Source organism: Salvelinus namaycush, chromosome 42 (genome assembly GCF_016432855.1).
Source record: "Salvelinus namaycush isolate Seneca chromosome 42, SaNama_1.0, whole genome shotgun sequence".
NCBI lineage: Eukaryota > Metazoa > Chordata > Actinopteri > Salmoniformes > Salmonidae > Salvelinus > Salvelinus namaycush.
In genome coordinates this window covers 10094348-10107555 of record NC_052348.1, presented here as the reverse complement: position 1 = coordinate 10107555, position 13208 = coordinate 10094348, and the positions used below count along the sequence as shown (strand labels likewise).

Here is a 13208-nt window from a genome sequence, read left to right as displayed (position 1 = left end):
TTCACATACTACCCTGACTGTCATGGAGAAGACAGGAAACAGCCTTTAACCCCTACTCCCTACCTAGTCTCTTCACATACTACCCTGACTGTCATGGAGAAGACAGGAAACAGCCATTAACCCCTACTCCCTACCTAGTCTCTTCACATACTACACTGGCTGTCATGGAGAAGACAGGAAACAGCCTTTAACCCCTACTCCCTGCCTAGTCTCTTCACATACTACCCTGACTGTCATGGAGAAGACAGGAAACAGCCTTTAACCCCTACTCCCTGCCTAGTCTCTTCACATACTACCCTGACTGTCATGGAGAAGACAGGAAACACTCCTTAACTCCCACTCCCTACCTAGTCTCTTCACATACTACCCTGACTGTCATGGAGAAGACAGGAAACACTCCTTAACTCCCACTCCCTACCTAGTCTCTTCACATACTACCCTGACTGTCATGGAGAAGACAGGAAACAGCCATTAACCCCTACTCCCTACCTAGTCTCTTCACATAGTACCCTGACTGTCATGGAGAAGACAGGAAACAGCCTTTAACCCCTACTCCCTACCTAGTCTCTTCACATACTACCCTGACTGTCATGGAGAAGACAGGAAACAGCCTTTAACCCCTACTCCCTACCTAGTCTCTTCACATACTACCCTGACTGTCATGGAGAAGACAGGAAACAGCCTTTAACCCCTACTCCCTACCTAGTCTCTTCACATACTACCCTGACTGTCATGGAGAAGACAGGAAACAGCCTTTAACCCCTACTCCCTACCTAGTCTCTTCACATACTACCCTGACTGTCATGGAGAAGACAGGAAACAGCTTTTAACCCCTACTCCCTACCTAGTCTCTTCACATACTACCCTGACTGTCATGGAGAAGACAGGAAACAGCCTTTAACCCCTACTCCCTACCTAGTCTCTTCACATACTACACTGACTGTCATGGAGAAGACAGGAAACAGCCTTTAACCCCTACTCCCTACCTAGTCTCTTCACATACTACCCTGACTGTCATGGAGAAGACAGGAAACAGCCTTTAACCCCTACTCCCTGCCTAGTCTCTTCACATACTACCCTGACTGTCATGGAGAAGACAGGAAACACTCCTTAACTCCCACTCCCTACCTAGTCTCTTCACATACTACCCTGACTGTCATGGAGAAGACAGGAAACACTCCTTAACTCCCACTCCCTACCTAGTCTCTTCACATACTACCCTGACTGTCATGGAGAAGACAGGAAACACTCCTTAACTCCCACTCCCTACCTAGTCTCTTGAGTATATCTGGGAGGACTGGCTAGTGGTCCTTTGTAGCTCAGTTGGTAGAGCATGGTGGATAAAATTGTCTGCTAGGGGGTAAAGGTTGGGCTAGGAGCTAGGGGTTGTCTCTATACAGGGTGCACTAGCCTAGGGGGTAAAGGTTGGTCTAGGAGCTAGGGGTTGTCTCTATACAGGGGCCCTATCTTACAATGTCCAGAGGGATTCCCCTTAACAACACAGTGTGAAGCTAGGCTAAGTGCTAAGTCCAGGTCAGGTCCATTGTCTTAGGGAGCAGTAGGTAATGGACCCTATCCCACAGCCACTCTCTAACACTCCAGGTCTGTGCGCTTCGTCGCCTCAGGAGGTTTTCACCCTGTATTCTTCACCAACTGTAACACAAACACCCAGGCCTCCTGTACTTACACTACCAAGAGCCCCCCTTACAGAGGTGTGTGTGTGTAATAAAGCAAACAGTCACAAAGCAAGCAATGTTTCAACATGAAATAGCTACAGACCAATTATCAAGACCAGACTATTGAGACAGACCCACCGGCATGCACAAAGTTCTACGCTACGGTTGGATTGAAGTCAGATCCAAACCTCAAGGTGACCACAAATTACAGCCGCCCCTTTTATCCCTAACAGCACCCCCTACTCCCATTCACCCCTCATTCACCCCCCATTCACCCTCTCAACCCAGCCTCGTTCTACTCTCTAGCCTCATTAGAACAGCCATTCATCCTTAGTACTCTTTCGAAGTGGATGTCTCACTTCGACACGTGTGTGTGTGAATCCAACACTGAGTGATGCAGCCAGATGACTTCTAGTTCTAGGTGAGTTACAGGCTGACTACACCACTCGCGTGGCGAGCGTGGCAAAATAAATGAAGACATACATGTTATTCAATTATTGCCCCCACACTGCTCGCGCCAACGAGCATCTGCGTTGCCAAGGGCTAAAATAGAAGTCAGTTCTATTTCTGACGCAGATCGCGCTGCAAGTCCTGCCAAGTCCTGCCAATCAATAGGCCATAGTAGCGAAGTAATTACAATGTAGCAAATTAACACTGGAGTGATAGATGAGGAGATGGCACGTGGGTACCTGCTTCTATAAACCAATGAGGAGATGGGAAAGGCAGGAATTGCAGCGCGATCTGCGTCACAAATAGAACTGACTTCTATTTTAGCCCTTGGCAACACAGACGCTCGTTGATGCACGCGAGCAGTGTGGGTTAATAATTGAAATTTATTTTGCGTGTTATAGTGTAGTTACAGTACTGAAGAAGTAACACACTGAACCTGCACAGGATGTGTTTCTTACTATAAAATCACACATGGTCAGGGTTCCAGTGCAGTTATTGGTCAAATATTCATCGCTGTATCGTAACCATAGTTACCATAATACGTAACCATAATACCTCCCGCTTGGATGAAAAAATATATACAGTATATGGTTGAACATGTAGTCTTTGAATTCTGCTTAAATGTGTCTTAATTACTTTTAATTTGATAACGACTCCAGGGGGTTAACATAACTGTGATTACACACACACACACACACACACACACACACACACACACACACACACACACACACACACACACACACACACACACACACACACACAGAGAGAGAGAGAGAAAGGGGAAGAGAGTGTAAGAATGAGAACTTGTGTTTTCAGTGCATCATTACAGCTGCAGGCTTATTTGAGACACTAAAAGTCAACTAGTAGCAGTGTTAATCCCACCAACTAAGTGTCATATTATACGATCAAATAGCCACGTGTTTAAGATTATCCCTGTCTCCTTATCTCTTACTGCTACTGAGGAACAAACACACACACACACACACACTGAGGAACACACACTGAGGCACACACACAGACGAAGGCACACACACACACACACACACACACACACACACACACACACACACACACACACACACACACACACACACACACACACACACACACACACACACACACACACACTGAAGCCCCCACAGGTTTTGACACAGTGACACCTGCCTCCACCCCCCTTTCTTCTGCTAATTTGAAAGTGCTCTTCTCTAATCTCCTCTGCATCCTTTCATTGTGAGGAATTCTCACTGCTCTCTCGCTCCATCTCATCCATGATAGCCCCCCCCCCCCCCCAGCTGTGAGATAAATATCATCCCTGTAATAAAATGCCATGTATCCCGAGCCTTTTTCCCATTTTCCCATTAAAAGTTCAGATTAATTGACCTCCTGTTGATGTGCCCCTTGCTTCAGTGATGTCTATATTCACTACATACTGTACGGTAGTGAAAGTTCAGTAACTTACATCATCACCAAATTTGTGGAAAGTCAAATATTATGACTTGTATACCCTCTGCTCCATCCCACATTCCCCAATATAATGTTAAAATGTTTTTGAATATCAATTGAATAATTCACAATGCATAATAGTAATGCGTAAAGTAATATAAATAGCATGCGTTAAATAGAAAACATGTATCCAAATACATACCGGTTCATCCCCTTGATCCTGATCATAATCATTATAATCATGACTGAATTCATGACTCGCTTCACTGGCTAGATTTGCGTAGAGAATCGCTGAATTGGCAAGGAGAACAGATATTCCAAATAAGTGCATTTTAGAAGTCTTTATCCGGAGCAAAAAAACGTACTCCTTATTTGTTGACCTCTTTTGGTCAAGTTCTTTTTCCTCCAAAGAAAATTAATAGCGCATCAGATATCCGAATTTTCGTGAGACCACTGTCATAAAAATGATGGTGCGATGATGACAGGCAAAAATAAGGCCGTTATTTTCTCCGTGAAACGAAAGCTGCTGGAGGCAACTCTTTTCACGTGTGAGCTTTCTGCGTCAAACTTCTGTCGGCCGCGGCATCCACCCAGCGAGCAGATGAGAGGTTGGGGAGCATGAACGTCCTCGGAGCAGAGAATGGCATGTTCAATGCAATTTCACGGTGTCACTAGATTTTCCTCCTCCCCCTGCATGCGTTTTTTCTTTCCAGCAGCTCAATCTGTTTCTCCACGGAATAGCTGCAATTTACTACTAGAAATATGAGTTGGGACACGCGCACCTTCTCTTGGAGACGTTGGAGACGAATCCCTTATGGACTCAACATGCGGAGTGAAATGTCCCTGCTGTATTTCAATGGTTGTACACTGACTACTACATGTTTATATAGCAGAACTATGCATAATATCGCCACGAGTCAACACTTTTACCAATTATCAAACCCGAAGGATAAGATTAATTTCCCTGTATTGCCATCATTACAAACTTTTGCAAGGTGCATTCTGTGGCCGCTACTAATGACTTACAGATTTGATTTAACCCATAACAATCCATATCATCATGCACGTGGGGATTTATAATCTCAAGCCTGACATATTAAGTATATAATAGATTACTTTACTACAATATTCTCATATGGTTTGATTTACGAGTTATTTGATGTAATCAACGCCACGGGGCACTGCCATATGTCTTATGCTTTATACTTAATTTAACCAGGTTTGTGTGGGTTCGGTGTGGTAATTTAGAACGAAATCATTTACAGAAACGCTGCCCAACATGAGTATAGCATCATCAGAGTGAGAACCTGGGTGTGTAATATTTACTGTTCACTTTTTATTGTTTATTTCACTTTTGTTTATCAATTTCACTTGCCTTGGCAATGTAAACATATGTTTACCATGCCAGTAAAGCCACTTGAATTGAAATTAGAGAGAGAGAGAGAGAGACAGAGAGAGAGAGAGAGAGAGAGAGAGAGAGAGAGAGAGAGAGAGAGAGAGAGAGAGAGAGAGAGAGATCAGTCTCTCTACATGCTAAACCTCAAATTCATTGAGGGCTCTTATAATAGTTTGGAATGTAAGCCAAACTGAAGGATTTCCAACCCCCTTTACAGTCTTGTAAGTGGCCCCTCTTCACTTAGCTAGAGAACCACAAATAGTTTTAATGGATTTGTTAAACACACACTGTTATACTGTATTGTATTATGCAAGCCGCTTAGTTAGAATTTGTTCCAGCTACATCAATTTAGGATGATATATTATAAGGTTTATGGGATGTCAACGGTGGCGTCTTTTTATGTGCGTCGTGTTTTCATGTTCACTGTGTTTTACGTTGCTGTTTTGGTGCGTGATCACCAAGGATAAGGATTTGCTAAACATCTGATTTGTTGTGGCTAACGTTAGCTAGGTGGCTAATGCTAACGTTAGCTATGCTAGGAGTTAGGGTTAGGGGTTAAGGTTGAGGTTAGAGCTAGCTAACATGTTAAGTAGTTGCAAAGTAGCTAATTAGCTAAAAGGCTTAAGTTTAGGGTTAGGTTAGGGTTAAGTTAAAGGGTTAAGGTTAGGGTCGGGGGAAGGGTTAGCTAACATGCTATGTAGTTGCAAAGTAGCTACAAAGTAGTAAATATTTGCAAAGTTGCTAATAAGCTCAAATGCTAAAGTTGTCCGTGATGATATTCGAACATGCAACCCTTGGGTTGCTAGACCTTGGGTGAGTTGGGTGACGTTCATTCTGAAGTAGAAATTGAGTCATTATTGTATAATAGACATCAGACATTGAATCAGTTGGCAATGACCTACTGACACCTCAGCGTGCTTTAGCTGCTGGTAGATATGCCACATGCCCCACACTAGGATGAGGAGTATATATATATGCCATATCTACCAACAGCTGAACCATGCTGAGGTGGATGAAGGGATTTTCTCCACAAGCCCTGTAGGCTGAACCGTTGCGCCTTGAGTCCTAAACCCTCAGGCCTGCTATGAATGGCCCATGACTGCAGAGGTCGCTGGTATTGCTGGGAGTGACTCAGGTCACGGGTAACCTGAATTGTATTACTACCACAAGCTGAACGATTGTACATAAAAGATTTTGCCATGAGCTGGAGTGGAATCAAAACTGACTCGGCCACTAATTGTTAATCTGATATAGGATCTTGCCTCGTTTTCGTGTGTGTCAATAACTTGTAGCACGTAATGTAAAGTAAACCCGCGTCTATTTGCAAATGGTATTTCACATGTTGATTTCCCCTTTGGGATAGCTGTCAATATGGAGTCTATTCGCAAACATATCCAATGCCAGACTATTTCACAATCAGTTTTGTTGAATGTTATCACTGCTGCTGTGTATGTTATTGCACGTTACCAGGCAACCACGCAGCTATACTGTTCTTATACCTGATCAGTAAGTGCTATAAATATGGTGTCCATATTAGGACAGCCTCAGAGTTAGAAGAAGTTGGTGTCAGATACATGCGTATGTTCCTACCGATTCACGGTTGTCTGTATGACTCTCAAAGTCAAAGTATTTGCGCTATTTGTCCCTCTGTAACCTTCCTGCATACTAAAGGACCAGAAGTCGCTTGGTACCAGAAGTCTGTTTTGAGTTGTCACTCAAAGGAAGTCATTAGCACTTATCGTGTTTTTGTGACTTCCTTTTATTTTGACGTATCCCTTATGGAAAATTGCAACATGGTAACATTCTTGGACTTTGATAAACTGGAGGCGTCTTTATTCAATTTTTTGGGTATCTCCTTTCTGTTTTGGGCCTGTGTGTTTATTTTCTTTGAAATAGCCAATCACATCCACCACGTCAACCATGGCGGTGGCCATCGTAGTGCCCATCGCTGTCGCAGAGTTCTGTGGTTAAATGTCTAGAAGGCTGGAAGGAATAGAGAGCTGGGAAATTCTCACCGACCTATAATGGCGGACCTCTAAGCTCAGTGTCATTTAAAGAGGTGGCACCGGATCAACTTCCTGTCAGAATATCTGAACAGCAACACAAAAAGATGTCAACATGGATTAAACTGAGCAGCAACCTCAATTTAAAGCCGAAAGCGGTTTAAAGTATTTAAAGTCAAATCTGTCCTCTCCAGCAATGTTCTCGCTCCGTCTGGCTTTGTCGTCTAGTTTTGCAATAATTGCCTGCTTCTGACAATGTAGACTGCTACTCTTTCCACTCATTACTTAGACAACCTGCTGTGAACCACTCTTTTAGTGTGTTGTTGTGTTGTTTGAGCGTCATATTTACCACTTCGACAAGTCAATGCATGTAGATGTGGAACTCTCAGTGTGTAGATGTGTCCGCCATTACCAATTTAAAACCCTTTGTTGACATTGTTAATTGTCCATCTTGATTTTCTCACACGTGGTAAAAGTTCCGCTCTTAGCTAACCAACACAATGGGCACATCTCTCATCCATGAAGTCTTCATTTTCTTCACCCTCTCCTCTGATTGGTGTCTACTGACAGGGAGCGTCACAGTCGCACCTCTGCAAACTGTCAACACACAAAACCACCGTGAGGGACGGCACTTTGACTTTTCACGTGTCGTTAAACGTAAGCACTTCATAAGACCCCCCCCCCCCCCCCTCCCTCCCGCATAGGAATCAGTGGCGATGAGGAAGCTAGCTTCTCTACTAGCAGCATTCCATGGCCGAGCAAAGCCTGACCGCCCGTCTGTTCAGCCCGCTGGTCTGCCCATGTGTGCACAGCTAGTTCCCACAGTGGGAATGACTGCTGGGCGGAACTGGGGAACAATGGAAGGGGACCATATGACTGTAGCCTCTGCTTTGGGAACTGGTGGCCCCTGTTAAAAGTGGAATTTGCAGTGTGTGTGTGTGTGTGTGTGTGTGTGTGTGTGTGTGTGTGTGTGTGTGTGTGTGTGTGTGTGTGTGTGTGTGTGTGTGTGTGTGTGTGTGTGTGTGTGTGTGTGTGTGTGTGTGTGTGCGTGCGTGTGTGTGAGAGTGTGTCCACACAGCCCTCCTATCCTCCCCCCCTGGCTAAGAAAACCTCCCCAGGTTCAGCCGTGTCTGGGCGGCGATCGATTTGGATGACGAGATGGGAGAAGAGGGGCGGTGGGGTGGTAGAAAAAAGGGCTAATCTTGTTCAGTCCCACAATCCTCTGCTTCCTTTCCGTCCTTCATTTTCTTAACTTTTTCACAGGAGAGAGGCCCTCTTAAAGCTGTGACTTAATTATTTCAATATGGGGAAATGAAATGCTCTAAGAGAGTTTAAAACTCTCTAGAAGTAATCATATTCAGTTTCAAGTTCCAAGACTAATCGTCTACGCCATACTGTACAATGCACCCATACGTATGGGTAAGGCAGCATACTCTATATGAGGGAGGAAATTGAGCTGGGATTACAAATGATTACATTGTCTTTTAGCCTTCGTTGGCTAGCTCAGAACTACCAGCTTAATCAGCTTGAGACTACTAGGGGCCAGTAGGGGCCACAGCGCATGGTAATCAATGGAGGGAAAACATGTAGGGTGCAAGATAAGAGTTCTTTGTTGGGAATGTTGATGCCGAACACAATTAATTACCCTGAAAGAAGAAGGGAAACGTGGAAATACCCTGTGTGCGCGGGCTGCCTGGGTTTCTGTGTTGGAGGGAAATGTTTCATGTTCTTTCCAATGAGTTTCTAAGACTGAAATACCTCCCTTTGCAAGGAACATGGGTAATATTTCATGAGAAGAAGTTGGATATGTGTTGAGCGATTCTCCTCTACTTTTTAACTCATTACAGCAAGTTTCTTTCAGTGCATAATCCATTTTAGACTGAAACCTTGCAAAATATTCAATGTTGAAATTGTGTAATTTTGGGGTTTCAGCTTAATCTACCTAGAGCTCTGACTGATTGTGTTATGATCTCATAAACATGCCTTGTGTGAGACTCAGCTATTACACTTGTTAAAGAGCTCTGGTGCCTCTGGTGTTTCCAATGTTGTATCCCAAATGGCACTGTATTCCCTAAGTAGTGCTACTTTTGACTAGGGCTGTCACGCCCTGACCTTAGAGAGCCTTTTTATGTCTCTATTTGGTTTGGTTAGGGTGTGATTTGGGGTGAACATTCTATGTTTTGTTTTTCTATGATTTTGTATTTCTATGTTTTGGCCGGGTATGGTTCTCAATCAGGGACAGCTGTCTATCGTTGTCTCTGATTGGGAACCATACTTAGGTAGCCCTTTACACTCCTTTCTTTGTGGGAAGTTAACTTTGTTTGTGGCACATAGCCCTTAAGCTTCACGGTTGTTTTGTATTGTTTATTGTTTTTGTCGCCGTCATCACCTTAAGGAATATGTACGCTCACCACGCTGCGCTTTGGTCTTCTTCCAGCAACGGCCGTGACAAGGGCCCATAGGGCTTTGGTCAAAAATAGTGCACAATGTAGGGAATATTGTGCCATTTGGAACATAGCCCCAGTAACTCCATGACTCTGTGATGTACACACACAGATAACAGAGCAAATCCCCCGAAATTCTCCCCTGAAACCAACCTTAAACAACATTCTGTCAATGGAATGTCAGCCAAGTCAAAATATACCCTACCGTTCAAAAGTTTGGGGTCACTTAGACATTTCCTTGTTTTTGAAAGAAAACATTTTTTGTCCATTAAAATAACATCAAATTCATCAGAAATACGTTGTAGACATTTCCTCTTTCCCCTACCGTACCTCCTCTCTCCTTCCTCTTCCTCTCCCCTTCCTCTCCCCTTCCTCTTTCCTCTACCCTCCTCTCCTCTCCCCTTCCTCTTACCCCTACCGTCCTCTCCCCTTCCTCTTCCCCCTACCCTCACCTTCCTCTTCCCCCTACCCTCACCTTCCTCTTCCCCCTACCCTCCTCTCACCTTCCTCTTCCCCCTACCCTCCTCTAACTTTCCTCTTCCCCCTACCCTCCTCTTACCTTCCTCTTTTCCCCTACCCTCCTCGCCCTTCCTCGTCCCCCATCCTCTTCTCTCCCCCTTCCTCGTCCCTATCCTCTTCCTCCCCTTCCTCTACCCTTCCCTCTTCTTCCCTTCCTCTTCCCTACCCACTCTCCTCTCCCCTTCCTCTTCCCCCTCCCCTCCTCTCCTCTCCCCTTCCTCTTCCCCCTACCGTCCTCTCCCCTTCCTCTTTCCTCTACCCTCCTCTCCCTCCTCTCCTCTCCCCTTCCTCTCCCCTTCCTCTTTCCTCTACCCTCCTCTCCTCTCCCCTTCCTCTTCCCCCTACCCTACCCTCACCTTCCTCTTCCCCCTACCCTCCTCTCACCTTCCTCTTCCCCCAACCTCCTCTCACCTTCCTCTACCCCCTACCCTCCTCCACCTTCCTCTCCCCCCTACCCTATCTCCACCTTCCTCTTCCCCCTACCCTCCTCTCCCCTTCCTCTTCCCCATACCCTCTTCTCCCCTTCCTCTTCTTCTCCCCTTACCCTCCTCTCCCTTCCTCTTTCCCCTACCATACCCTCCTCTCCCTTCCTCTTCCTCTCCCTTTCTCTCCCCTTCCCTCTTCCCCCTACCCTACCCTCACCTTCCTCTTCTCCCTACCCCCTCTCACCTTCCCCTTTCTCCCACCCTCCTCTCCCCTTCCCGTCCCCCATCCTCTTCTCCCCTTCCTCTTCCACCTTCCCTTCCTCTCCCCTTCCCTCCCCATAACCCTACCCCCTCTCATCTTCCTCTTCCCCTCCTCCTTCCTCTCCCCTTCCTCTTTCCCTCTACCCTCCTCTCCCCTTCCTCTTCCCCCTACCCTCCCCCCCCTTCCTCTTCCCCATACCCTACCCTCCTCTCACCTTCCTCTTTCCCTACCCTCCTCTCCCCTCCCTCGTTCCCCATCCTCTTCTCCCTTCCTCTTCCCCTTACCCTCCTCTCCTCCTCCCCTTCCTTCCTCCCCCTACCCCCCCTCCCTTCTTCTTTCCCCTACCGTACCCTCCTCTCCCCTTCTCTTCCCCTTCCCCTCCTCTCACCTTCCTCTTCCCCCTACCCTCCTCTCACTTCCTCTTTCCTCTACCCTCCTCTCACCTTCCTCTTTCCCCTACCCTTCTCTCACCTTCCTCTCCCCCCCTACCCTACTCTCACCTTCCTCTTCCCCCTACCCTCCTCTCCCCTTCCTCGTCCCCTTACCCTCCTCTCCCCTTCCTCTTCCCTTACCCTCCTCTCCCCTTCTCTTTCCCCTACCATACCCTCCTCTCCCCTTCCTCTTCCTCTCCCCTTTCTCTCCCCTTCCTCTTCCCCTACCCACCCTCACCTTCCTCTTCTCCCTACCCTCCTCTCCACCTTCCTCTTTCCCCTTCCCTCCTCTCCCCTTCCTCGTCCCCCATCCTCTTCTCCCTTCCTCTCCCCTTCCCTTTCTCCTCCCCTTCCTCTTCCACTACCCTACCCTCCTCTCACCTTCCTCTTCCCTTCCCTTCCTCTCCCCTTCCTCTTTCCTCTACCCTCCTCCCCCTTCCTCTTCCCCCTACCCCCCCTCCCCTTCCTCTTCCCCATACCCTACCCTCCTCTCACCTTCCTCTTTCCCCTACCCTCCTCTCCCTCCTCCTCGTTCCCCATCCTCTTCTCCCCTTCCTCTTCCCCTTACCCTCCTCTCCTCTCCCCTTCCTCTTCCCCCTACCCTCCCCTCCCCTTCTTCTTTCCCCTACCATACCTCCTCTCCCTTCCTCTTCCCCTTCCCCTCCTCTCCCCTTCCTCTTCCCCCTACCCCTCCTCTCACCTTCCTCTTTCCCCTAACCTCCTCTCACTTCCTCTTTCCCCTACCCTCCTCTCCCCTTCCTCGTCCCCCATCCTCTCTCCCCTTCCTCTACCCGTTCCCCTCCTTCCCTCCCTCCTCCCCCTACCCTCCCCTCCCCTTCCTCTTTCCCCTACCGTACCCTCCTCTCCCCTTCCTCTTCCTCTCCCCTTCCTCTCCACTTCCTCTTTCCTCTACCCTCCTCTCCTCTCCCCTTCCTCTTCCCCCTACCCTACCCTCACCTTCCTCTTCCCCTACCCTCTTCTCACCTTCCCTCTCCCCCTAACATCCTCTCCCCTTCCTCTTCCTCCTCCCCTCCCCTTCCTCTTTCCCCTACCGTACCCTCCTCTCCTCTTCCCCTCCTCTCCCCTTCCTCTTCCCACTACCTTCCTCTCCCCTTCCTCTTCCCCCTACCCTACCCTACCCTCAGCTTCCTCTTCTCCCTACCCTCCTCTCACCTTCCTCTTCCCTCTACCGTCCTCTCACCTTCTTCTTTCCCCTACCCTCCTCTCCCCTTCCTCGTCCCCATCCTCTTCTCCCCTTACTCTTCCCCTACCTCCCTCCCCCCCATCCTCCTCCCCTCCTCCCCCCCTCTCCCCTTCCTCTCCCATACCCTGCCCTCCTCTCAACTTCCTCTTTCTCCTACCCTCCTCTCTCCCCCTTCCTCTTCCCCCACCTCTTCCCCTTACCCTCCTCTCCTCTCCCCTTCCTCTTTCTCCTACCCTCCCCTCCCCTTCCTCTTTCCCCTACCTTACCCTCCCTCCCCTTCCTCTTCCCTCCCCTCTCTCCCCTTCCTCTCCCCTACCTTCCTCTCCCCTTCCTCTTCCCTTCCCCTCCTCTCCCTCCTTCTCTTCCCCTACCTTCCTCTCCCCCTTCCTCTTCCCCTTCCCTCCTCTCCCTTCCTCTTTCTCTACCCTCCCTCCTTCTCCCCTCCTCTTCCCCCTACCCTACCCCACCTTCCTCTTCCCCCTACCCTCACCTTCCTCTTCCCCCTACCATCCTCTCCCCTTCCTCTTCCCCTACCCTCCTCTATCCTTCCTCTTCCCCTTCCTCTTCCTCTCCCCTTACCCTCCACTCCTCTCCCCTTCCTCTTCCTCCTCCCCTCCCCTTCCTCTTTCCCCTACCGTACCTCCTCTCCCCTTCCCCTCGTCTCCCCTTCCTCTTCCCTACCCTCACCTTCCTCTTCTCCCTACCCTCCTCTCACCTTCTTCCCCCTATCCTCCTCTCACCTTCCTCTTCCCCTACCCTCCTCTCCCCTTCCTCATCCCCAATCCTCTTCTCCCCTACCCTCCTCTCCTCTCCCCTTCCTCGTCCCCCATCCTCTTCTCCCCTTCCTTCCCTCCTCTCCCCTTCCTCTTCCCCACACCCTACCCCTCCTCCCACCTTCCTCTTTCCCCTACCCTCTCCCTCCTTCTCTCCCCCATCCTCTTCCCCTTACTGT

The 13208-nt window shown here is 48.2% G+C and overlaps 1 protein-coding gene across 1 annotated transcript in view; it reads right to left on the bottom strand.

Annotated features, from left to right (window-relative positions):
- The window catches only part of LOC120035094 (vascular endothelial growth factor C-like), a 60479-nt gene extending 56285 nt beyond the window's left edge, over nucleotides 1-4194 (bottom strand). Inside the window, exon 1 of the mRNA XM_038981869.1 lies at nucleotides 3775-4194. Coding sequence (XP_038837797.1) covers nucleotides 3775-3903 — 129 coding nt within the window. The 5' untranslated portion in view covers nucleotides 3904-4194. The remainder of the gene's footprint in view (nucleotides 1-3774) is intronic.
- Between the last annotated feature and the right edge of the window lie 9014 nt (nucleotides 4195-13208).